This window comes from Trachemys scripta, chromosome 10 (assembly GCF_013100865.1).
Source record: "Trachemys scripta elegans isolate TJP31775 chromosome 10, CAS_Tse_1.0, whole genome shotgun sequence".
Classification (NCBI taxonomy): domain Eukaryota; kingdom Metazoa; phylum Chordata; order Testudines; family Emydidae; genus Trachemys; species Trachemys scripta.
The window spans coordinates 62,966,704-62,992,511 of record NC_048307.1 but is presented as its reverse complement, the minus strand read 5'-3'; the positions used below and the strand labels follow the sequence as shown (position 1 = coordinate 62,992,511).

Genomic DNA, 25,808 nt, shown 5'->3' with positions numbered 1-25,808 from the left:
CCATGGCACCTGGGGCTGACCCCCCCGCCAAGCCCCGTGCCGCCTGCACTAAATGACCTATATCAGTGGTTCTCAAAGCTGGTGCGCCATTTGTTCAGGGAAAGCCCCTGGCGGGCTGAGCCGGTTTGTTTACCTGCCTCGTCCGCAGGTTTGGCCGATCGCGGCTCCCACTGGCTGAGGTTCGCCACTCCAGGCCAATGGGGGCTGCAGGAAGCGGCGCGGGCCGCCCTTCCTACAGCCCCCACTGGCCTGGAGCAATGAACCGCGGCCAGTAGGAGCCATGATTGGCCGAACCTGTGGACGCAGCAGGCAAACAAACCGGCCCGGCCCGTCAGGGGCTTTCCCTGAACAAGCGGCGGACTGGCTTGGAGAACCACTGACCTATATGACAACAAGAAGACTACAAAGTTGGACCTTCTGAAAAATGCACTGGCTATTGCTTTGACTGGTGGTCACTGGACATCCTTGAGCAATCATAGCTATCTTGGTGTCATGGCACACTTCACTGATGCCGCATGGACACTGCAGTCGTTTGCTGTAATAGTAACTCATAACAAAGAGAGACATTATGTTGAAGCATGTGCAGAGCATTTCATGGATGTTGCAAAAGAATGGAATATTCAAGAAAAGGTAACAACAATTAGTACTGACAGAGCACATCACATGGTCGCAGCAGCCAGTTGCTTGTCTTTTGAACATATGATGTGCATTGCTCACAGCCTGCAGCGATCCATTACAGTAGCGCTCAGTGATGGTGGTTTTGAAAACGTGCTAGCAAAACGTTCAAACACAGTCCAGCTAATAGTACAGAGCTAGGAATATAACAAGCTTCAAATGGACAAAAACAAAAACCTCTTGTACAAGATATTCAACTAGGGCTGTCAAGCGATTAAAAAAATTAATCACAATTAAAGTTTTACATTGTTTTATTGTTAAGTGCAGTTATTCTTTTTTACATAATTCTACATTTGTATGTTCAACTTTCATGATAAAGAGATTGCACTACAGTACTTCAATGAGGTGAATTGAAGTTTCTTTTTTATAGTTCAAATGTTTGTAATAAATAAATATGAAGTGAGCACTGTACACTTTGTGTTGTGTTGTAATTGAAATCAAAATATTTGAAAATGTAGAAAACATCCAAAATATTTAAATAAATGGTATTCTAATATTGTTTAACAGCACGATTAAATCGCAATTTAATTTTTTTAATCACTTGACAGCCCTAATTTAAAATAATATTTACCTTCTTTGACCTTCCTCTGACAGATTGTGATGCACCCCATTAGGCATTTCTTCCATTTTTCCTGTGATGATTAAAAATAAATAAATCCAACAACAAAAGAAAGACTCCCCCCCCCAAGTTTGCTTATTGATCCAGGCTGGAATTTAATTAATATTTTCTTACGCATAACAACCTCTTCCTATTTCCTGTAACAATATTGGCTTACAAGGCAAATACTGTATCAAAAAAATCCTTTGCTTACACAGCAACTGTTTAATAACAGGTCCTGTATGCAATGGGAGCTGAGTGCCCATAAAAGGCACAGAATCAGATACCAGCTGGTAAATATTTATAGTATCAGAGCTATTTACAAGGAACACATCATGTAATTAAATGTTAAATAACTGACTATTTCCCCCTTCTGCACTATAGGGTGCTGATTACAGTTTTGGACTAGTGACTTTTGGAACTCCTTCAGTAATTACAATTTGCAATAAAGCTTCATTTAAAATGAAAACATTGTTGAGGAACCAAGTGTTTATAAACAAGTGAAAACAGCAAATCTTTCATTGCTATGGGCCAAATCCTGACGGCCAGGATTTTCAGATTTTAAGTTTTTACTTAATCCAAACTCCCACTAAATTCAATGGGAGCTTTGCATGCATAAGGAATCCGAACTTGACCCGCGGTAATGGCATGGAACGTAGTAAATAAACCACAGCCGTGGAAAAGATTCTCTCATGCACCAGAACTCTATTCAGTGCAGGGGAGAAATGGGGAGATGTGGACCAGCTGCAGATCTGACACAATTTAGAGCTGCTGTTAAGCAATTTTAAGTTACGCCAGAGGCATGGAATCTATAAATGACCCACATAATTGGAGGAGTGACACAGCAGTGTTCCACTTTGCCCCCTACCTGCTGGAAGGGGAGAGGACAGAGTCCTGCCAGTGGCACCGATGTGCTCGTAGGGGGGTCCCCAGGCTCTCTGTACCTGTTGGCAAGACAGGCCCCATGTTGGTTCTTTACCTTTTGTCTTTGCAGCTTGTTCTTGAAGGCGTTGTTCAAGATCCATCTTTTGCTTTTGAAGTTCAGAAATCCGCTGTTTAAAGTCTGGGATCATCTTTATAAAGAGGAAAGAACACATGAATAATCTAGTCTCTCAATATTTTACTTAAAGTTTAAACAGCTGAATTAGTTTAAAGGAAACTATGTCATGATTTTCATTTTTCCAGTTCAATTTATTTTTAGAAAGTATTTCTTATATATTACAAAACACTTCAGAAAGAAATGATATTATAGGCTCCCTTTTTGAAATGCTTTTTCATCTCAGTAACTTCAAATTACATTTTGAAAATCTCTCTCCTACGGACTCTTACTTTTTTCCAACCAAAGGAAATAACGTTATACACTACAGAATGCATTTCCTTCTTGGAAATGTATATTCCATTTGTATCAATATCAGTATGGCTCAGGTAGTAGCACTTTCATCTCTTGGTCAGAAGATTTTGTATTGCTCAAGTGTTCAAACAGGCTTTGGACTTATAACAAAAGCTTGTAATTTACTGGCTGTTTTATGTGAATAACTGCCCCTTGGTGGATGGAATATCAGCCTGCTCAAACATATGGAGCAGTGGGTTTCACCTTTTTTTCATTTGCAGACCCCTAAAAAATTTCAAATGGCGCTGCGGACCCCTTTGGAAATCTTAGACATAATCTGTGGGTCCCCTGGGGTCGGCGGACCGAGGTTGAAAACCACTGCTATGCTAGATATAAGAATTAATACCAGTTGACAGATTATCCCTAAACGTATATGTTAGAGGACTGAGTTTTTGGAGTTGAAGGTCCTGGGTTCTATCCACATGCTGTGTGTGCGCAAAATATCTGGCAATCCTGGAGGATATGTGCATTCAGCTACAGGACATCATTATGACTGGCACCCAATTATTGGATCTGAACTCTTTAAAACTGCAGAATGCTGAGCTTCGCTTAACTGGGACTGGTTGAATGCTTACCCAGGTGGTTGTTACAATGAGAGAAACACAGTCTTTCAGAAGAAGCAGTAAAGTAAGTTTCCTTTCGTCTGTTCCAAGTGGTTGTTAAAAGTCCCATGGCACTTTTCAAAATCAGTAGAGGGGTTACTCAAGTGTTTTGCCATCTTTCCATGTATGAATTTTTTAAAAATACCCTTGTGTTCTAATGATGAACATTTGTATGAGCTATTGCTGTATGGTTAATGGTGGCTATTTGCCTACAAAGTCACTGTAGCGTGAGTGTCTGACTCCTAGCTATATCAGTTTGAAATACTGTACCTTCAGCATGCAACATACTATGTAATTCCGATTCTAGTTTGTGTTGCTCTGGAAAGGTTTTTTTTCCATTAAGAAACTCTCTTTATTAAGCTATGACGTATACCGATGAGAAAGATAAACACGTACCATCAGTCAAACAATAGCAGTCTTATTTGATGTTCAAACCAGTTGTTTAAATTATGGATGTACTGAAATGGCTAAATAGGATAGCTTCCTGATCAATGCTAAAGCTCTGGTATTGTTTTTCTTGCTAATTCCCTAATCAAATGACCTAAAAGCTTAGAAATAGATGTTTCTATTCCTGAATAGCTGTCCAGTGTAAAACTGCATATTTGCACAAATTATTACTGTAATTTGAAACAAAAAATCCCATAAGCATGGCAAGGAAGAGCATACAGTGTGTCCAGCATAATACTTGTATGAGCCTATTGATGTTCATCATGACAATATTTTGAGGAGAACAAAATCCTTTATAAAATCATAAGTTTTAGTCACATGGGCATACAAAGGGTTAAAATACAATCTAAGCTCACACTGTGATTTGTCTGTTTCCTTAGGAAAGTATCAACTACATGAGCCACATTCTGCTTTCAGGTGCATGAACACGCAGCTCCCGCTGAGTCAGAGTTTCTAAAATGAGTATTTTAACATTTGACGACTACGACGAAAATGCACATTGAGGGCATTTCTCAGCCCAGGTTTACACAGCAGTAAGGGGCTAACCCAGAGGAGCTTCACGTGGTTGAACAAACTGGTTATAGACCAGGCCAACCAAGTCTGTCACCTCTCCTGATGATGTCTGCATGTATGGCAGTTTGTTGGGCATCACCACAGCCTTTACTCCAGTGTGGGCAGAGAGGCTGGGTGGCTGTGCATTTTGACATGGCTACATCTCTGGGGTCCATCAAGATTCACGGAAGTACCTGCAGAAATATTGAGGGTTTCATGCCACAAATACATTTAGGGCAGGATTCTGTCCCAAGGTAATAAGAGAAAAGGTTCCGTCCTACAAGATAGTACTAACCTCTGTAGTACTTGAACCTTACCATGTTTTCCGATGTTAGTCTACTAACTTCAAGTCGGATGCTGTCATTTATGTCATTTTCCTCCCTAAACAACTTTTGTAAATGGATAATTTCTTGACTAAGATGTTCAACTTTAAAGTTCAAAGCTTCAATCTCCTTTTCATAGTTCTCTTTCTGAGACTGGAATTGGCTTTCCAACACTCTGTTAAAAAACAAAAAATGGAAGCTACAGAGTATGACTTTGGCAGCAATATGCGTTCTCCCGGGGTCAAGACAAAACCAAAGTAAAAACAAGGCACTGTGTTAACATAGAGCTGTAACAACTCCAGAACCTGAACACCCTGGGAATTTAGACCAATTATGATATCCCAGAACACACACACACACACACACATTTTGTTTCTCATTACAAGGCTTCAATCTAAACAGTTTTCAGTTTTATGTTATAGTTTATGACTATACAGTTCAAAGCTATTCAGTTATCTCATCTTTCCTGATATGCATGCAATGTATTGTTCATGTCTGTAAACAGAGATTTCATTTAACAACTTCAGAACCTTTAAAGAAACACCACCACGTGCAGACATGTAAATCAGAGAAAATAACCGTTTCAGGTGGATTAAGGACCTTCACGGTAAAATACAAAATGCCCAAATTATGTGCAGTGTGGTTTTAGTCCAAAATAAATGGATCTCACTAGTAACACTTGTTCTTAAAGGCTTCTGAGTAAAAAAATCTTTCTTTTTTCTAGCTGTACAATACTAAACAAAAACGATATGACTGGTTTAAAACAAAGCTTAGGAAAAGTTTTCTTGTACACAATATATCCACCAAGATAGTCCGAGCTTTTTTGTTCCTTTCAGCCCGTGGCTCTCCACTCAAAAGATTGGGTCTTTCATCAAAACATTAAGAAATATGGAAATTAGTCTCATGAATCCCCATGGAAAGATCTCTAGCTATTAAAAATACCCATATGCTTCTAATGCTTGCACTATTAAAATACCATTCTTACTTAATGTTCAATCCTGCAAGTTTTATTCATGAGTAATTTTTTATTCATGCATTTGTCCCACTGACTTCGTAACAGTGCAACTTGCTGGACGGAGCCCTAAACTATTCTGCTATTAGGCAATGTTTGTTCGCTTGTTACAAGATGCTTTCATTATGATACTATAAGACCAGTTTCCTTATTTACTGCCCCTTACTGTTTATCCTCTGAATCTCAGACCAGAATTATGAACATTACACGACATAATTAAACTAACCTTGTGGCTTTTTTCAGGCCCTCATAAGCAAACCAAAGTTCTCCATCTTCATTTAAATGTTCCAAATCTTCTATGGACAGCCTAAAACACAAGGCAAGACAATATAAAATGTGTATGGAAGAAGAAATTAAATCTCTTAGAAGTATGACGTTTGTTTTGAAATTTTAAAAAGCCTAGAAAAAATATATTTTACCTGCTTCTTACAGCCTCCACATCATAGCTCTCGATAAATTGTTTTGCTACTTCTGACACCTTTTCTGAAAATAAACATCATTATGTAGAGAATGAATTTTCTCCTTAAATTTTCAGATTATATATCAGAGGGGTAGCCATGTTAGTCTGAATCTGTAAAAAGCAACAGAGGGTCCTGTGGCACCTTTGAGACTAACAGAAGTACTGGGAGCATAAGCTTTCGTGGGTCAGAACCTCACTTCTTCAGATGCAAGACGTGAGGTTCTGACCCACGAAAGCTTATGCTCCCAATACTTCTGTTAGTCTCAAAGGTGCCACAGGACCCTGTGTTGCTTTTTACAGATTATATATGTTATACAAATAATCACATCAGCCTCTTTCTAAACTATCCAAGTTCTTTGCTTGTGGATGATGCATATACTTAATTTAACTAAGGAGTGCAATTCAGGGACTTCGTTCTATCATTATCTCTTTACGGATATCTAGGTAGGTACAAATGCCAAGGATGCTGTCTATCATTTGCACTTGATATGAAAGTTATGTCCTCTCCTTCTGAATTTGGACCTTGCTGGAGTTATCCACACCTTTGCTATTTAGTGCTTTGATTACTGCAAGATGATTTACACGGAGGCTGCACCTTTAAGATATTAGGTGCTGCAGCGAGTGTAGAAAGTGGCAGCACTCTTGTTAAGCAGCATTTCTCACAGTCTCCGGTGAAGCACATGCCTAACTTTAAGAATGCAAGTAATCCCTTTGACTACTCATGTGCTTTAGGCATGTGTTTAAGTGCCTTGCTGAATCAGGGCTAGAGAGCACATTATAACCATGCTCTAAGTTGTACTAGCTACTTATTCATTTCTGAGTTAAATTCAAGGTGTTAGTTTTGATCTGCAAATGGGCTGAGTGCTGGCTGGCTGGGACGCCAACTCCTCTGTCATGTGATCCCAAAGCAAGAGCAATCATCTGAGTTAACAACACTGTTGTTTAAATGAGAGAGGACTGAGAGCAGAGTGTTCTTGGTGAGGAGTCCCTGGTGTTGGTATTCATTCAGCACGCAGCAATACTCACCTGTTTTCCTCAGGCTTTTTCTGGTGGAAGATAATGTGGCTGATGGGATGGAGTTCATGCTGGGTTTGGGCAGGTGGGTTTAGTTGGTTTTTTTTGTTTGTTTGTTTAATGTCTGTTTGAGAAGTTTTGACCTCTGAGTGTTTTTACTTTTTATAATATATCTAGAAAAACCGACACAACTAAACATATACATTTAATCAATTAAAACAGAATCGTAAATGTCTGTAAATGCTCTGAATTTCATAGTTGTCAATTACCTCTCATTTCTCGCTTCTGGGATTGGACCTGCTTTTCCACATCCATTTTCTGTGTCTGGAGCAGTTCAATTTCCTTTTGCAATTCAGGTATCATCTAAATTGCACAATTTTTTCAGAATGAGATGGAGTTCAATGAGATAAAAATGAGTGACTAAGATGGGATATCGACTAAGTTGTAAACAGTATTATAATTAACAATGGTTTGACCAGCATGCCACAAGATATAAAATGTGTTCTGTTTAAATCAGTCCAGTCAGCTGTCCCAAATATTCTCCTATATGAGAAAACCTAATAGTAAGATTCTGACACAACATATTATATATATATAAATATATATAAATATATATAAAATAATTTATTTTACAATATTTGACTCAAAGGAAGAATATTTTGGTGTTTTTAAACACACACACAAACAGGTTCTGTTTACAAAAGGGAATAAATTATATTTAGGAAAAGTCCTCCTAATGAATTAATACCTTCTTCCAAAAGTTGATTCACATATTTTAATGGACAAATGTTTAAGGTCCAATTCAGTCCTCCAATATATATGCACAGTTCTCATTGGCTACATTTGAAGTTGTGCTTATTCTGAGGGCAGAATTAGGTTATGAATATTCCTTTCAGCAGGACAATAAATACAGGTTTTCTTGTTGTTTTGTTTTTAATTGGTAGCGGGTTTGTGAGAAGTGCAATTTTCAGATTTTACACTCAAATAAATGTACTAACCAGCTGTCATTTGTGAAAATGAAAGTAATTGTGTGTGTGTGTGTGTGTCTGGTTTTTCAATGTGTATTGACGCCAACAGTAAATATACACTATTGCCTCAATCAGATTTTACCAACCACAACTTGCTTTAAAATGTACTGTACATAAACAACAAAACAGAAAAGATGCACTATTGATAAAGCACTGAAATTCTCTATTTGCAGTATGTAGAGAAGAAACTGAAATAAACTGGACCATCCTTGGTTTTGTTTACTTAAACATTCCTCCTACCTTTGCCTGTTTTTTAAGTTGTCCTACTTCCAGTTTTAAGTCATCCTGAATTATATGTTCTTCCTGAATTTGGTCTTGCAGTTTAATTTTCTCTTCTCTGAGAGTCTTAATTTCTCCCTTTAATGACTCAATCTCTTTTTCATAGTCTTGCTTCTCATTTTGGAACTTTTTCTCAAGTATTCTGCATGGAATCAGAAAAAAAGCACTTTTTAAAAACCCGTCTTCATGTGAAAAAGTGTTTTGTTCTGTTTTTTTCATTTGATTTGCAGTTTTGGAGACCGAAGGCTATGGGTACGTCTACACTTGCAACTATCGGAATGATTTGCTGCCCACATCACTGCAGCTTCAATTCTGTTTTCAGGGCACTAGCTCAGTCAAAGCTAGCATGCATATGTCTATGCGAGTCAAAAATTACATCTGCAGTTCATATAGAAATATAGCCATTGAAACAGGATCAGCTGGAATGACGGACAAAGTGCACCCTTCAGCTGAAAAAAGCATAAAATGTATGAGCAAAAAATATTAGGTGGGACTAAAAATAGAAGGTAAATAATGTCAACTATTAATATCACTTACTGACCTAATAACCAGGAATGGGAAAAAAACAACCTTTTAATGTACAGAAAGTTACTAAAGGTATCTAAGAATAATGGGACATATTCTCCCTTGTACATGTCACAGAAGACACTTGGTGGAATCCTCTACCACAACTTGGGCTTGAGAAAATGAGGGATGGGTCGGGCAGGTAAATGAGGTGGGTGGGATTTCCAAAAGTGCTCAGTGTCAGCCTAACTTTGCTCTGAATGACTTCAGTGGGAGCAGAGTTAGGCCAATGCTGAGCACTTCTGAAAATCCCAGCCTAGCTTCTCAGAATCATCTGCAAAATTGATGAGAGGAGGACAGGAATGTGCCCAGGCCTCCCTACATCCACCTGGCTATGGGGACTGAGGTAGAGGCTCAGAGGCAGAACAAAGTATATCTAAGGGAAAAAGTCTACACTCGGGGGGAGAGGGGGAAGTTTCAGAGCCCAGGTCAACTGACTCAGGTTTGTGTTATGGGACTCAATAGCAGTGTAGACATTCCCATTTGGGTTGGAGCCCGGGCTCTGAAACCCTGTCACAGAGGAGGGTCTCACTGCTGCAGGTTTTTTTTTCCTGTGTAGATGTACCCCCAGCCAGTAATACAGCGCAAGAATCCTTGTCTTTCCTGCTAGCTCCCTGTGAGACCCAGCTGGTGGAGACAGTCTTCACTCAGGCCTTGTCTACACCACACGGGAAATTCGATCTAAGCTATGCAATGTGAGTTACTTGAATAGCGCAAGTCAAATCGACGTAGCTTAGATCTACTTACTGCAGGGTCCACACTATGCGATGTGTCTCCCGTCAACTCCCCCTACTCTTCTTGATCTGGTGGAGTACAGGAGTTACGGGAAAGTGATCCGCAGTCGATTTAGCGGGTCTTCACTAGATCCGCTAAATCGACCACCGATGCATTGATCCCCTGGTAAGTGTAGACAAGCCCTCAGACTGGCTTGCAAGGTCAGAGGGAATTGGGGGAAAAGGAAAGATTGGAGGAGTAGGAGAAAGAGCCTCATTGCATGCTGCAAACTGACTTATAGCTGGAACCAGATACACCTGAGAAGGACACAAGGTTTCCAACTTTTGGGGAGGTTGAGTAACTACATTTCCCTGTATTTTAAGGGATCTCTCTTATTTGGTGTCTAATGTTCTACAAATCATATCCATTAAGGAGCTACTGTGAAGAATCTTATCAGATAAAAAGGTATGTTTTCAAGCAACAATCATACAAAGGGTCATAATGTGTGGACAAACTATGTGGTTTTGGACACAAATGGAAACACTGTGTGTAGCGAGGGCCCGTGCCTTAAAACTAAGCTTTGTCCTGTATTTTCAAGCAAATGCCCTTTATTTCTTTGAAATGTTGGTGGGGAGAGAGAGAGAATGTGTAACAGGAAGAGCTGGCTGTGGGCACGACATATATGCCCCAATAGCCTTGGAGAACTGAACGATTTGTGTGTTTACATACGTATAATACATTTTCAGAAAGAGAAAGAAAGGCAGAGAGAGAAAGAAAAATGTAGTTTTAAAACTACTAAAAACTTAAATTCCATACATTCTTTGTCTTTCTTCTTGTTGTACATCAGTAAACAGTTGTTTTGTAAGGTCATCCATTTTATCTGTGGAAACATTTTTTATATTTGAAGGCTCTTCATGCACCCGTGAACATTTAGAGTAAATTAAAAATTAAGATCATGAATGTGAGTTTTGTTTTAACAAGCAATTCTTTGGATAGTTTAGTTTTGAATTAACGTATCACATATAACCACATTAATCCTGAGCTGCAGGACCACAGCATAAGCAAGTTCTGACAAATCATAGAAGATCAGGGTTGGAAGAGACCTCAGGAGGTCATCTAGTCCAACCCCCTGCTCAAAGCAGGACCAATCCCCAACTAAATCATCCCAGCCAGGGCTTCGTCAAGCCTGACCTTAAAAACCTCTAAGGAAGGAGATTCCACCACCTCCCTCGGTAACCCATTCCAGTGCTTCACCACCCTCCTAGTGAAATAGTTTTTCCTAATATCCAACCTAAACCTCCCCCCAGTGCAACTTGAGACCATTACTCCTTGTTCGGTCATCAGGTATCACTGAGAACAACATGCTATGGGTTCTAAAACAACATGAAAGCAACATGCTATGGGTTCTAAACTAGTATGACAGATTTTGGTTCCACGTGCTAACCTTTCAAGAGAACTTGGATTTTTAAGAGCAATATATTAAAAGAATCAAGCAAAGAGAAGAGTTTTGAAGGGAATGCTATGAGCTCTCTCAGAGACAAGAGGCAAGGGAGAGAGGAAAGCTTCTGTTCCTACATAGATGGATTCTAGAATAAAGAGCCTGGGCACTACATACCCTAAATAGAGCATTTCAGAGATGAGTAAGTAAAGGCCAGATGTTCAGCTATAATAAACAGAGGCAGCTCTAATGACTTCAATAGAACTATGCCCCCTTACACCCGCTGAGGAGCTGGCACTATGACTTTTCTCCACTGCAGCTTTGTAAAGCTGCCCTACATCTGCTTTCTTATTGTACCTTTCATTTCCTTGGTTTCCTCTTGGAGCTTCTGTTCTAAGAATGTTTTCTGTTCTTGCAGTTCTGCATTCTGTTTCTCAAGTTTTGAGAGTTTCTGCAAACATAAGACGTTAATAAAATACACAAATTAACAAGGAACAAAAAAATCTCTCGTTAAAACCGAGGGCTTACAGTTTAAAGGAAACTGCAGACTTTGTTGGAAGTTGCAGATGCTTAACAACTCTCAGGATCAGGCACTATATAAACCCATTGTCACAGTAACTAAAAGACTTAATAAATTATCTTATATTGCAACCACCACCAGGAACAGGAAGATTAACCTGTTCAGTGTCCTCCTTATATTTCTTTCCTTTTTCCTCAGAGGTTCTCTTTTGTGTGGCTAATTTTTCAAGCTCTAATTCAAGTTTCTGGATTGTATCTAGGTCATTTCCATGAGTCGAAGCCAGGTGAGTCAGCCTCTCCAGTAAGCCATGATTTTCTTTGTTCTAAAATGAACAAACATAGGTTAATATTAAACCAAATTAAAGTTTTGTTCCATTCTGTTTAGTAACTTATATTATTAGTGTAATACACACAGACATTTCCCTTCCCAAAACAGTTGCAACAGGTTCTGCTCTATCCCTCCATTAGTTACCAAAGCCCACCTTTTGTGTCTGTCACTGGAAATCTCTAATAATTGAATATTTGTTCTCTCAATTTTTTAAAACTGGATTTGGAACACTGTATTAGTAAAGAATGACCTCTAGGAACAGAATCAAGTAACACTTGGACAACAAAAACAATTTACCACCTAACCTTGCCTCAGTTATGAGAAAACAGCTAATCTACTGCCTGACCCCTCCCCTTGCTCAATTATGTTCACCACAACCAGGGAAATTCTGTCTGAAAATGAGGTTAAAGCCATATTATAGAACCAGTTTGGCTAATATGGCTCTCAAAAAATTGACCGTGAAAGAAAACCATGCTAGAACCCCCAAAACAGCAAATGCATCTAAACAGAGTTGCAGCTAATATGGTTCTGATCCCAGTGTGAACAGGATCAAAGAGATGTGACTGAACAATTGCAGCATACATAGGAACTGCCACACCGGATCTAACCATTGGCCCTTCTAGTCCAGAATCCCGTTGTCAAGAGGGGCCAGTACCAAATGCTTCAAAAGGTACAAGGAAGCCCCATAATGGACAAATATAGAATAGTGTGCCTGTATGGGAAGACAATTTGTGGTTGTTTGTGCCCTTATCAGGGTCCATATCCCTTATGCAAATTTTTCTTGTCTAATGAACTGCAGATGATTATTAGTGTAAATGTCTAATTCACAATGTGATTGATTCGCAATAAAAGAAATGCATTGAAAGAAAATTAATAGAAAACATAAATGGATTCTTGTCATCTACCTGGTCTTCTAGTTTCTTCTGCAGTCGCTGAACTCTGTACGAAAGCTGGATATTCAACACAAATCGCCGAATATTCTGAAATCTGCGTCTTGCAAGCCAAGCCCGGGCATATTTCTGAAGAATTACAGCCTTGTGTTCCTTGAGCATCTTTAAAACAAGAGAACAATAAACTCCTACAATTATCTATTATACCTGCCCCTGGAAATTTCCATTACATGCATACGAACAAGTAGGCATTCACCCACGAAAGCTTATGCTCCAATACATCTGTTAGTCTTAAAGGTGCCACAGGACTCTCTGTTGCTTTTTACAGATCCAGACTAACATGGCTACCCCTCTGATACTTGATACAATTATCTGGTGGATCAACCAACATCTGTTCAGATGTTCTGTCATTCTAGCTACAGGGATAAATGACCATGTTAGGATTTTAACACTTAAAATAGAAACTTATTAAAATTGCACATCCAAACCATTGGAATAATCAAAGCACACTACCTCCAACATTTTAAAAATTGTAAAGTGCTTGAAATTATGAACTAGAACATTTCATCCACATGCTGAAGTATTCAAGAGTACCTCATGTCAAAGATACAGCATTAAGCATCACTAGAGTTTGCCTCCACCGTTTTATAACACAAAAGTTCCCAACACTGGGATCTTGGTCAAATTCTTAAATGGCTGTACCTTTTGGAATTTCTTCCTTGCTAGAAATCCTCGCACATAAGCTTGAATTGTTATAGCAGCCACGCGGATGAGCTGGCAAAGTTTACGGACTATATATCCCCGACAGTACTTCTGAATAATGATAGCCGCCCACGCTTGCTTTAGAGCTGTAGCAGTGATAGCTTGCCTTAATTAGAAAGAAAATAAAGTTATTTTTAATTGATATTAGACTCCTTGTGCTCATCCTCCCAAGTCCCAAAGGTTGGACCCCCCCCTGCCCAAAAAATAGGATAAGATGACTATGATTATGTGGGATCAATACTTCTAACTAAATGACATGTCTATAGTCCCAGTTTCATGAGTGAATATTTGTAATGTAAGTAATTTAAAATGATGGAAGTGAGATCACAGCAGATGGAGGTGAATTTGGATCTAAAATTAGGGGTGTTCCCTACTCTGAGGTGGATTCACATTAAGTAACATTTTAATTTGGACTATTCCTGAAAACAAGTCTAACATACAGAGCCAAATTGTGACTCAAGTGCCAAGTGGGCACAGAGCCCTGTTGCCTGGTCCGGCTCAGCCCACGCGCGCAGAGTGCTAATCAAATCCTGTGGGGGGAAGCCCCTCTGAGGGGCATCTGTGGTGTTTCCAGTACTCCGGCTTCCTTCACAGCCACATACAGAGTTGGGTTCAGTGGGGAGTGACATCTGGGGAGGCTGTGTTCCCCCCCACTATCCTGTTAGGCAGCTGGTCCCCCTCACTGTGACAGCTGGGAGACTGTGAAGGGGCTAGGCTGCTGCACTAGTGCTGGATGACAGCTCTTAAGTACGGTGGATAACCATGGAACAGGAGCCCACTGCCCTGAAGACACCTTCCTCCCTGACCAATCTCAGCAGAGGGGGCAGAAGAACATCCCAGACCTTTCCAACCCCCACACAGTTGTCTTTGAACCCTCCCATTTCCAGCCATAGTTCTCCCTGACAGCATGTTCTGTGTGGGTTTTTTGCAGCCTCAGAGCTGCAAAAGCTTTGGCACACAGGAGGGTGTGGGACATCAAGAGAACAGGAAGCTAGTTTGTGTGGCCTGCCTGACCCCTTCTAGGTTTCTGAAGGGGATCAGTTACTTTGGACCCACTAGTAAGCCACTCAGCATCAGTCAGGGAGCTCCCTTATGTGTTATTTAGGGGTATCTAGACCTTCAGAGATATGGCCACAGCATTTGAAATTTGACAGAGTACTTCCTGAATATCTACATAACACCACAGGCATTTTCAGGTCCATATGAAGTACCGTACAGCCCGCTGTCCACGGAAGTACTGCTGTATTGTAACAGCTGCTTGTTTTATACGGAGGAATTTCTTCCGTTGATGCCAGCTTCGAACATTCTTTTGGATCACGATGCATGCTTGTCTCAGTTTATCTGACCGCAGTTTTTCTAAATAAGCAACCTGCCCTGCTCTGAAGAAAATTTTTGTTCTCCCAAACTGATACTGGTTAGGATCCTGCAAAAGAAAACCATAGGTTTATTTATAATCTGCAATCTTCTTCTCATTTTTGGGGGGCAGTGGGATGGGCATAAATAACTGTAGCCTAGCTATGCCAAAATGGCAGAAACACAGTTAATGACAAGCATCCTCCCTACGGATTTGGGGAAATATTTGATCACTGTGCTCACTCCACAATCTTTCTGCTTCAAAAATTAGGGACCTATATGCTAAAAGAGACTGAGGAATTTGCATAGGGTCAGTTTTATATATTTTATAGTCACACAGCACTTGTAAAGAGCTTTGAGATGTAATTGTATGACAAACTATGGCCAAAATTCTCCTCCCAGTTACACCATTAACTGACTCTGGGTGTAACTGAAGGCAGCTTCTGGCTCTCTGTATTTATACTTCAGCTGAAGTTCAGTCACCTCTAAGCTGAAGGACTACAAGTAACTGGTGTAATGTGAATATACATCACACAGGAATGATTGAAGAGAGGGAAGAAAATATTTTCAGCCAGGAATAGCCTAGGTGCAAAACGTGTCATGGGATCCTTAATGTTTAGAGCAGGTAGGCTGCTTTCGGAAGTCTTAAGATGAAAGAAGCCACATACAGTAAACCGCAAGGAACTCAATTATCCAGTTCAAGAGGATGGAAAGCTGAGCTGAACTTGCTAGGATTAAAGCTTTGGCTTCAGAGAGTTTGATTGCAAGATAACACATTCTTAGAACAGCACTGCACTTTACTGTATTCCACCATGCAAGGCCCATTAGAATATATTAAAAAAAAATAAATACTTAGCATGCATGTAGTACTTTCTTTTCATTTATTTAAAATGCTTTACAAAGACAGGTAAAGTATCATTATACCTATTTTACAGATAGGGAATCAGAGGTGCCGAAAGGTTAAATAATTTGCTCACACTGAATCAATGGCCGATGGAAAGAACAAAGGCCCTGTGCTCAATCCACTACACCACAGCTGATTAAATGACCTACCTAATAATAAGGTAAATAATATTTAAATCATCATTCATATTTAAAGAATAAATACTTCTGTGAATTGGATCTTTTGTATTTATAATTAAAGCTGCGAGTCTGTCACAGAGATCATGGATTCCGTGACTTTCTGGGACCACTGTGACTTCTGCAGGTGTGGCTGACCCCAGAGCGCCCGAGCAGCTGGCCCCAGCCGCACTGGCAGCGGCTGGGGCAACCCTGGGTTCAACTGCTCGGGCAGCCCTGGGCAGCTGGACCCGGGACCACTCAAGCAGCAGCCAGAGTGGCTGGCCCAGGGGGCCATCCCAGAGCAGCGGTCCCAGGGGTGGCCCCGGAGGCTGTCGGAGCAGTGGCCAGCCATTGGCCCCCGGGTCTGCCCAGAGCAGCCGCGCCCCAGGTTCCCAGGAGCAGCTAAGATTTAGTCAGGGGTATTTATAGAATAAGTCCTGGATAGGTCACAGGCTGTGAATTTTTGTTTATTGCCCATGACCTGTCCATGACTTTTACTAAAAATACCCATGACTAAATCATAGCCTTATTTATAACAGATGACAGCACAGAACAGAAACGCTAACCTGGATCAGCCGCTGCAAAACAGTCTTGCAAATCTTTTTCTTGTCACTTAAAGAGAGTTCATGCTGCGTCATGAGAATGCTGTAACGGCTGAAAAATTCAATGTAAGTCCACCTATAAAATGAAAAATTGGTGAATGTAAATTATTTCATCAGATCTAAATATATGTATTCAAGAAAAAGGAGCAGTCACGTACCTGGATGGATAGCTCTGGGCGCTAATTCGAATGGTTTCCAAAACACCACATGCTCGCAGTTGTTGCACCACCCTTTTTGAGTCAAACCTAAGGGAACAGAACTTATACATGATTTTCTTCCAGTTTTTATATGCCATATTTAACTATAACGTTTGTACTTCTTGCAGAGATTAGTACCTGTATGCATAATTGGAGATATCACAGTTTAATTAAGAGGTTCTTTACCAAAACAAAATAAAATTGTAGGTGTTAAATATTTCTGAATTATATAATAATGTCCCCCCCACACACACACACACACATCCCTCCCTTTTATATTAAGGGCTTCGTCCTGCAAACACTACTGAGTGTAGAATTTAGTACCCACTGATCAAGTGTTTGCAAGATTTGGCCATACAACAATGTATTTCATTTCTAGGGTTTCTGGTATCAGAATTTATTCATAAAAATGGTATTTAATGGAATGAATACTTCTTTGATAATATTTAGATCAAATGAAGAAATATAAATCATTCTGTATTTCTATTCATGCCTGAAGCACTAAGGGTCCCAAGGGAGTTTTCAGGATATCTTGTGTCTGACCCAAATTCTTTATATGGAAAAAAACATGGAAAACTTCAGGGCTTCCACCCAAAAAACAAATGAACAATACATTTATTTTTCTCTTACAGAGGCTTTGTTCCCTTCAGTGCTAAACTTGAAAGTGTATATTATCAAATGGCACAGAATCAGACAGTATTCTCAATATATAACATACATACAGGTAAATTCTCACTAGCAACTTTAATAAAGTGTTTTATGTTTTCAAAGCCTATTTAAGCACTCCTTAGAATGCCAATTCCTGAACAACAGATCTTTGTGGCTGTGTAACATGATACCACAAAGGCAGAATTAGGGTGTATATCTCCATTGTCAATGCATGTATCTGTCAGCACTACTAACAGACATTGTATCTCTGAGCCAAGAGATTGTCCTGCATCTCTGCACATGAAACTCATTAATGGTTGCATGCATGCTTGTTGTGATTAAAATCTACTCCACTTTAAAAGCTATTGGTAGCAGTGCTGGCTATGGGAATTCTGAAGCACTTGACATACACATAACATTAAGAATGCTCTTCTTATTCACAACTATTTCAGTGCGTGTTGTAAGTATTTTGGGAAGAAGGCAAACATTTTGGATGTGATTGACATTGCACATAGAAACATTCATAGAAAAGAGCAAACACCTTTATAAATATTTTTGTTACAAGGGAAGCTAGTATGAAGTAGCGACGACTTCTCCCAGAAACCCAACTATACTAATCCATGTCATAGAAGATCAAGCACACCCATACAAAAATATCTACCCACCTAAAACTAAAATGGTCAGCATTCCCTCCAAAAATGTTATAGCAAATAAACAAAAAAAATCGTGGCTTGAAACCTTTTAACTCAGAGAATTTTCCAGTGACTTAATAACTATGGCCAGGTGAACCATGTAACATTCATTGTTTATATAAAAATATTAAATTGTTTTATTTTAGTAATCTTTACAGGAATAAAATACATTCTATATGTAAACTTCAGCTAATAACACTTTACTGATATTTGGCTAATCTGAAAAATAAGATTATATATTCAGTCTTAGAATACTGCTTTATATTAAAGATAACATAGTATTTCAACAGCACTAGTGTACTCACTCAAATGGTAACTTCTCATCATTTGGCTTTATGCACCGTACATAGTGAGGAGTGGTTGCATTAAGCGTTTCCATAAGTAAATACAAAGAACTGCGGAACTAGAAAACATTAAGGTAACAATTTAGCTAATTTAACATTCCCATCAAAGTAATTCATCTTTGACTTTTGATTCTGAGTTAGTCTCTAACTGGAAACTGTGACAAAAATATAGGCAGCAGTCCTCTCAGAGTTCTGATCATTAAAATGTTGGCCCTGAATGTTTTCACACACAAATACACCCACTTGCACACAAAACTGGGATACTAGTAGCTGGGGCTATCCCTAGCTGTACAGCACACTAGACATCCTAGAATAATGTTTCTAAATACCATAGTACCAGATACGCACTTATGAATAAATCTGAACCTCACGCCCTCAAGTACAAATTCCTGAATGCCCACACTTCACCAATATTTTCTACTTTATAGAATCATAGACCCTTATAGTTAGAAGGGACTGTAAGGGTCATCTAGTCTAGCCCCCTGCCAAGATGCAGGATTTGTTGTGTCTAAAAAGTGCTGTTTTAGGAGGAATATTGCATCATGGCCACCCCCCTCTTGGCTGATGTCGGGGACTGAACTGGAAACCTCTAGGGGCAGGGGTTCTCAAACTTGATTGCACCGTGATCCCCTTCCAACAACAAAAATTACTACAAGATCCCAGGAGGAGGGAATGAAGCCTGAGCCAGCCCAAGCCCCACCACCCCAGGTGGGTGGGGCCAAAGCCGAAGCCAAAGGGCTTGAAGCCCCTGGTGGGGTGGGGGTGGGGCTGTAACTTGAGCCCCGCTGCTCTCGGGCTTCAGCTCTGGCCCCGGGCGGTGGGGCTTGGACTTCGGCCTGATGTCCCAGCAAGTCTAAGCCAGCCCGGGCGACCTCATTAAAATGGGATCATGACCCATTTTGGGATCCCAACCCACGGTTTGAGAACCACTGCTCTATAGTTAAAAACATGAGTCTTTAGAGCTTGAGCTAAACTCTATACCTTACTACCAACCGTCGTCCGGAACTGTTTGTTAGGTGGCTTGACCATCGTTTTTGCAGATTTGACTGTTATAGTTGACCGGAAGGGTGAAATGGGCACTGGATGGTCTTGAAAAAAGTTTGCACACAGATGAAACTAAAAGCATAAAAGAAAGGATCACAGTTAACACTGTGTAATTGTAATAATGTTTTAATATAAGAATTCTAATAATGGATGTACAGGACAGAACAGAACAGACATTGTTAGTCTCAGATCTTAGGCCAAATCTTGTAGCTTTTGAGACTGGACCCTTTGATTTAAGATTCATAACTAACTAGAAAGCAATTACTGTTGGACTTCATTTCACAAAGACCCGAAGCCTGCAATTAGACCTGCACGGAGTCTCACTGACATCAGTGGAATTGTTTGGGGGTACAGGGATACACCCGCGTGGACATGATTACATGACTGGGTTAAATTCAGACTATTCATGTTATTTTAAAAAGGTTATTTAAAATTAATAATTTGTTTTTCTTTGTCAGCTTAAGTTAGATTCTTAACAATAGAGCTGCATAGTCAAGAGTAGTAGGACAAAAAGTGATAAAGCTCTTTTGATTTTCATCTTACATCTGCTTGAAAGTCAATGTAATTCTTTCTATGCCTTGCCATTATTTTTGTCTCCTTTTAAAAATAAACAGTGCCAGCAGACATGATAAGCTACGCAACAGATCAGTTTGCATACACCTCAAGAAAAAAAAAAGCAGTTTTAATAAACTGAGATTTCAGTTTCAAGCTTCAAAATATTGTTTATGAAGAACATTATTCAAAAATACTTAAAAATATTAACTTTCAGGGCAACTATACATAAGAATCAGTCTAAACAGTGTTCTTTTAACTTGTAGTGGCACTTTGAAATTAAAAGTATACAGTTTGGAATTATTTTAGATCCATTGTTAGAGTTTTCAGGTATAGCGTTTTTAATTTAATAACATTAGATCAAAGTATTTTCATCTTAATCTTTATTCATATTCCACAAGAATTCTGGTATCTCTAGTAGAATAATCAGCCAGGATGAATTTACTAACCTTGCTGTTTCTCAAAATGTCAATCAATACTTCATACACTGTATCTCTGTTTTTTTCCAGAAATCCTTCAGATTTGTACTCTACCTGTGCAAAAAAGTGAAATTAGTAATCATAACGGCAACAACATGCAAAATTAATGTAAGGAATTTCCTTTACCCCTGGGCAGCGCCACTGGGTGCAGATGGGCTGGTCTCAAAGACTTGGTCCAATATTTTTATTATTCCTAACCACTGTAGGTAAATTCTGCCTTTATAAGTTGCATTGTGCCAGATGTATAACCCGCAGTTGTAAGAGCTGGGCACACTGGCCCAATATGCAGCCAGTTGCATTTTTCTTCTGTTTTGATTAGGAACGGCATACAGTCCCAGCTACCACATTCAGCAGCCTTCAGTGTTCTCGATAGTTAGCAGAGGACACCTCCTTGACAGCTAACCACCTTCTCTTAAAAAGCAACAGAGGGTCCTGTGGCACCTTTGAGACTAACAGAACACCTTCTCTTAAGGTCATCATGCACATTGAGGTTGGACAGTCCTCCTTCTAATGATCTCCTCTCATTTATCTACTGCCTTCTCTTACTCATTTCCCCTGACTTAAACCCTAAGTGGCCCCTGAAACTGAAAACTATGTTTCAAATATAAATAAAATAAAGATACTAATAAAACCTAATGGGACTAACTGGATGTGCATCAGTTGGAACCCGGACTCTTGCTTGTACGTTGTATGCTTTTTCTGCAACCTTAGTCTGAAGTTTTTGGTCTTATGCTCACAACTTACGATTGTGGCTCTTTGGGACAGGGACTTTATCTTCCTATCTGTTTGTACAGCACTCTGTGGGCCCATAGCTAAGGCTATGTTTTAGTCATGGGTATTTTAAGTAAAAGTCATGGACAGGTCACGGGCAGTAAATAAAAAATTCACAGCCCGTGACAGGTCTGTGACTTTTACTATATACCGCTAACTAAAACCTGGGCAGGGGAGTTCTGTGGGGGCAAGTCCTGGGGTGCCATGGGTGGTGGCCCAGGACCCCTGCTGGTGCTGGAGGGGAGGCTGGAAAGCAGAGCGTGGCCCAGGACCCCCGCTGGTATATTGAATACAGCTTATAAAGATGGCACATGCACAATTCCATTTACATTTTAATAGATTTTTTTCCTTTCTGAATGTTATGCTGGTTGAAAAATGGTGAAATAATACAGTAAAATATACACCTACCTTATCAGCAAAGTGCTGGATGATAAAAGATGTGTTTGACATTTTTGGCTTTTGAAAGAATGGGTTCTTGTTGATATAATTGTTATATAGCTTTTGAAGCCAATTTTCATCAGTCCCCTGAGGTAACTATAAAAAAGCAAGCTGTGAGGCTGTTTAATAAAATACTGTTGGAATGTTAACAATGAGGAAGCTACTTACTACCAATAAATGCTATTCAAGCAACAGACATACAATGTGTTGTGATGATAAACAGCATCTGAGTTTTAATCTCTTTCAGAATAGCCAGAAATTCCCTTGGGCAAACCATTTTATGAAGAAACAGGGTCTTATAAAGCAGCTCCGGTACATAACCTGAGAAAGTTCTGTGGGCAGGCAGACCTCCCTGCTATGAACACTGCCCCCGTTCTGAAAGGGCAGTGGCAACACAATTCCAAATGAGCCATAATTTAACTGCCCAAGAGATCTATGACAATCAGGTCAAGAGAATGGTATTGGGTGAATCACTGGGCTTGATCAGTAACTTTTTACCATCCTATGCATGGATTGGATTCTGAAAATCAGGTCAAAAGTGACTTGCTAACGTCACACAGAATCACTTTGGATTCTCTTTCCTATGCCTGTCCTTTACCTTTGAGGCCATCCTTTCCCTTTTAGAGGAAGGGCCTCTAGAGATATGTGGCATAATGGAAGGAAAAATGGAGTTAGAAGTGGGCAAGGAAAAAAGGAGAGGAATGGTGAGAAGAGAAGCCTAGATGGTGCACAGGGCTGGTAGAAGGAGAAGAGGGCAGAGATGTAGGTCTGGTACAGTCAGGGAGTGCTTGAAAGTGAGAAAAGGAAGCTTGAATTTTATGCAGAATAAGAAAAGAAATTAACAAGAGAGCAAATGGTTTTAAACTAAATAATCAAATAGAGATTCTTTATAACTTTAGAAGATTACGAGAATGATCACTTCATCAGCAAGGTGCTCATCTTCTTAATTTAAAAGGAATTAGAATATGGTTTAAACCACAAATTCTGCCTGAAACACAACCCGCAGAAACGTTTTCATACCAGTTCGTAAGCATAAAAAATTAAAAATTACCAAGCACTCTTCATCTAGCAGCTCTAAAATGCCCATTTTAGCTTCAATAAGGTCAATGACTGGTTGGTTGTCATAAAAGTCTATGAGAGCCCATGGGATGTCTTCCTTCATATACTCCTCTTGTTCAAGTTTAAAGACATGCTATTAATGAAAAATGTCAACATTATGAAAAGTACATGTTAACTCAGGAACAAAATATAGGCATTTGGAAAACAATGGTAAGGTAAAATATTTGTGTAACATGCACTAAAGTATAAATCTGAAATATAAGAAAATCTCTTTTCTAAGTATTGCTAATCTTTACAAAGAAGACACCAATCAACACATACAACTGCAGCAAAATATATGTACATACCAGGTTAAATTGTTGTTGCAGTTTTTCATTAGCGTAATTGATGCAAAACTGCTCAAAACTGTTCACATCAAAAGTTTCAAATCTGAAATACATTTTAAAAATTAGGGGAAGATATTATTAGATGGGAGAAAAAAATAAATACATAATCATTTAAAAGTGAGTGCTAATGTCCTATGGGACTTTGAGAGAAAACAGCTGCTTATAAGGAAATTACTTCCTAAACTTTCTGTTTCTTAGCAGCGGTCTACACTTATGGTGGCCTGTACAGTACAGACATTGCACGCCCAGCTAGCCTGGGTATAAACAGAGTAGATGGTGAGGCACTGCTTAACTGAGTAGAGTGTCCTACATGCCTGAACCCTATGCAATATACCCTACATAGCTCTCTACATGCTCAAGCAGAGCCTCCCATGCCTACACTGCTATTTTTAACAGTGTCGTGTCCTGCTGCCAGAGCCTTTCCCCTCCACAGTGAGGGACTCCAGCAGCGGGGAAAGTCTCCTCTCCTCACTGCCTCCCCCTTTCAGAACTTTTCCCTGCTGCCTCCCACTGCTGGAAACTTTCACTGCCCCATCTAGCTACACACCACAGTGAGAGTGGACACAGCCTGCCTTTCACTGCAGTATATAGCTACATGTACTCTACACACCGCTGTAAGTGTAGACAAGGTCTTAGACATAATGACCAAAACCCTGGTGTGCAATGGGGCTGCTCTGTGTTGCAATGGTGGAACAAAGCAACCCTAAAGCTAATGTATCCAGCCATCAGAGAAGCATCATCCCATGTCAAAGTGACAATACAACTTTAAATTGATTTCCCCAAATTTACTTCTGATAAGGTGAATATCAAAGACCAATGGCCTAAGATGTACTAAATCTAAGATCAAATGTCACCTTGAGACAGAGATATTGATATTCATCAAAATAAGAAGTTCCCATTGCCCTTCATGCAAAAGATTTCATGGCGCAGAAGACTGCATCCTTTTGATTAAATGGATGCCAATTCATTGTAGGAAATGCATCATATTTCCCAGATATGTAGGAATAAGAACTGGAAAACAGAGGAGAGTTGTATCATCTGAAAATAATTTTTTTCACCAGAGATAATCTTACCCATAAATGTCCAAAACACCAATAAAAGTGTGCTGCTTTCCAGAAAAATGCAAGGCTTTGTTAATTCTTTCCACAATGAAGTCAAACAGGTGAGAATAGATCTTCTTTGCCAAAGCATCCCTTGCATTAAGAGCTTGGAGTTTTGTCATAGGCTTTATTACAGTCTCTGAGGCAGTGATAATTTTTCGGTGGCACAACCATTGTGCCACTTTGTCATTGTCTAAATCCAGAAGTTCACAGAATATATTGAGATGTTTATCCTCCAGCTTTAAAGAAGAAAAATAAACATTACTAGATCTTATGAAAAGTTGCAACTAATGGATTATTACAAAGGCTAAGATTTTGTCATGGCCCCATTGAACTCAATGGGAACCCTTGCCACCAACTTCATTGGGGTTGGGATTTCAACCTATGATTGTTGGTTTGGTTTAATCAGTTTTTAATAACACAGGCACTTCTTACAAAGGCAAAACTCCTGTTGATGTCAATAGACATTTTTCTAGAATAAGCACTGCTGAAGAGGACCATTTATACAACCAGGGATGGACCAATTAAACTGCACCTCATATGGGCTGGGGACAGCATAAGTGGCTTTAACCTGTCTAATGGTTTCCCTGACCTTGGGATAACCAAGTGCTGGTGTGGTCCAATCGCACAAATCTGAATGGCCTTGAGTCTGACCTGTTTTGCAGAGGCTGCAAACAGCCCCAAGGGGTCATTCCAGAAGCTGGGGATCAGCTGGATGCAGGCACATCTCAGCCACACACCTTCCCTTTGTTCAGCCCCTTTATGCCACGAGTGAGGAAGGGGAGTGGCATAAACACCACCATCATGCTTCTATACCAGTTGAGGATTCTGCTAGGCAGGAGGAATCCCAAAGTGGCCTTAGTTTGCCAGGTTTAGGGCTGCTTTATGCACCCCACACTTGAGACCAAGTATTTTGTACACAGAGTCTTGGCAAAGAATGCTCACAAGGTAGGATGTCCCAAGACAGCCTGTAACAGAGATAAAGGAAGGACGTGACAGGTAGCTGGGGAAGATACGAAAGGACTGGCAATGACCCACCAAATAAAAAAAACTAAATACAATTATTCAAAGAATTTGAATGAGCGAATGTCTTACACTGACTGAAGATTTTTCATCACCAACAGCTGTCATTTGCACATTGCCTAAGTGTAGGATGGCCGCCAGTATTTTAAAAACATCCATCTGAAAATCCTCCTTCAGACCTTAAAAAAAATCCCTATTCATTTGAAATACTCAAAGCAATAGAAACATCCATTAATAAAAAGCATGATCTAGGAATACCTGCAATACTGTATATAATCATTAGCGGTTCTATAAGGACTTGGTGAAGACACTGTTGGCTGCTGTGCAGAGCTATAACTATGCTACTCTCTACATCTCTGGGGATGGGGAGGGCAATTAGGGACAAATCCCTGTATTCTCTTGAGTGCTGCAGGGACAGTTCCGCTTTGCCCTTCAATAGATCACATAAGAGGTAGGAAGACTC

At 39.8% G+C, this 25,808-nt stretch overlaps 1 protein-coding gene across 5 annotated transcripts in view; it reads right to left on the bottom strand.

Moving 5' to 3' along the window:
- Positions 1–25,808, bottom strand: part of MYO5C (myosin VC) — a 54,269-nt gene that overhangs the window by 11,219 nt on the left and 17,242 nt on the right. For all 5 annotated transcript variants that reach the window (XR_004647312.1, XM_034782899.1, XM_034782895.1 and 2 more), the window contains 23 exons: positions 25,418–25,524; positions 24,296–24,561; positions 23,184–23,265; positions 22,829–22,969; positions 21,748–21,873; positions 20,539–20,622; positions 19,475–19,609; positions 18,455–18,552; positions 16,771–16,857; positions 16,577–16,688; positions 14,807–15,018; positions 13,536–13,701; positions 12,849–12,995; positions 11,774–11,938; positions 11,454–11,547; positions 10,475–10,538; positions 8,342–8,522; positions 7,343–7,436; positions 6,019–6,082; positions 5,826–5,906; positions 4,582–4,762; positions 2,253–2,346; positions 1,247–1,307 (listed from right to left, as the gene is read on the bottom strand). Coding sequence is in view for 4 of the 5 variants with exons in the window: in XM_034782899.1 (XP_034638790.1) it covers positions 1,247–1,307; positions 2,253–2,346; positions 4,582–4,762; positions 5,826–5,906; positions 6,019–6,082; positions 7,343–7,436; positions 8,342–8,522; positions 10,475–10,538; positions 11,454–11,547; positions 11,774–11,938; positions 12,849–12,995; positions 13,536–13,701; positions 14,807–15,018; positions 16,577–16,688; positions 16,771–16,857; positions 18,455–18,552; positions 19,475–19,609; positions 20,539–20,622; positions 21,748–21,873; positions 22,829–22,969; positions 23,184–23,265; positions 24,296–24,561; positions 25,418–25,524 (2,842 nt within the window). In the remaining variant the exon portion in view is untranslated. The remainder of the gene's footprint in view (positions 1–1,246; positions 1,308–2,252; positions 2,347–4,581; positions 4,763–5,825; positions 5,907–6,018; positions 6,083–7,342; positions 7,437–8,341; positions 8,523–10,474; positions 10,539–11,453; positions 11,548–11,773; positions 11,939–12,848; positions 12,996–13,535; positions 13,702–14,806; positions 15,019–16,576; positions 16,689–16,770; positions 16,858–18,454; positions 18,553–19,474; positions 19,610–20,538; positions 20,623–21,747; positions 21,874–22,828; positions 22,970–23,183; positions 23,266–24,295; positions 24,562–25,417; positions 25,525–25,808) is intronic.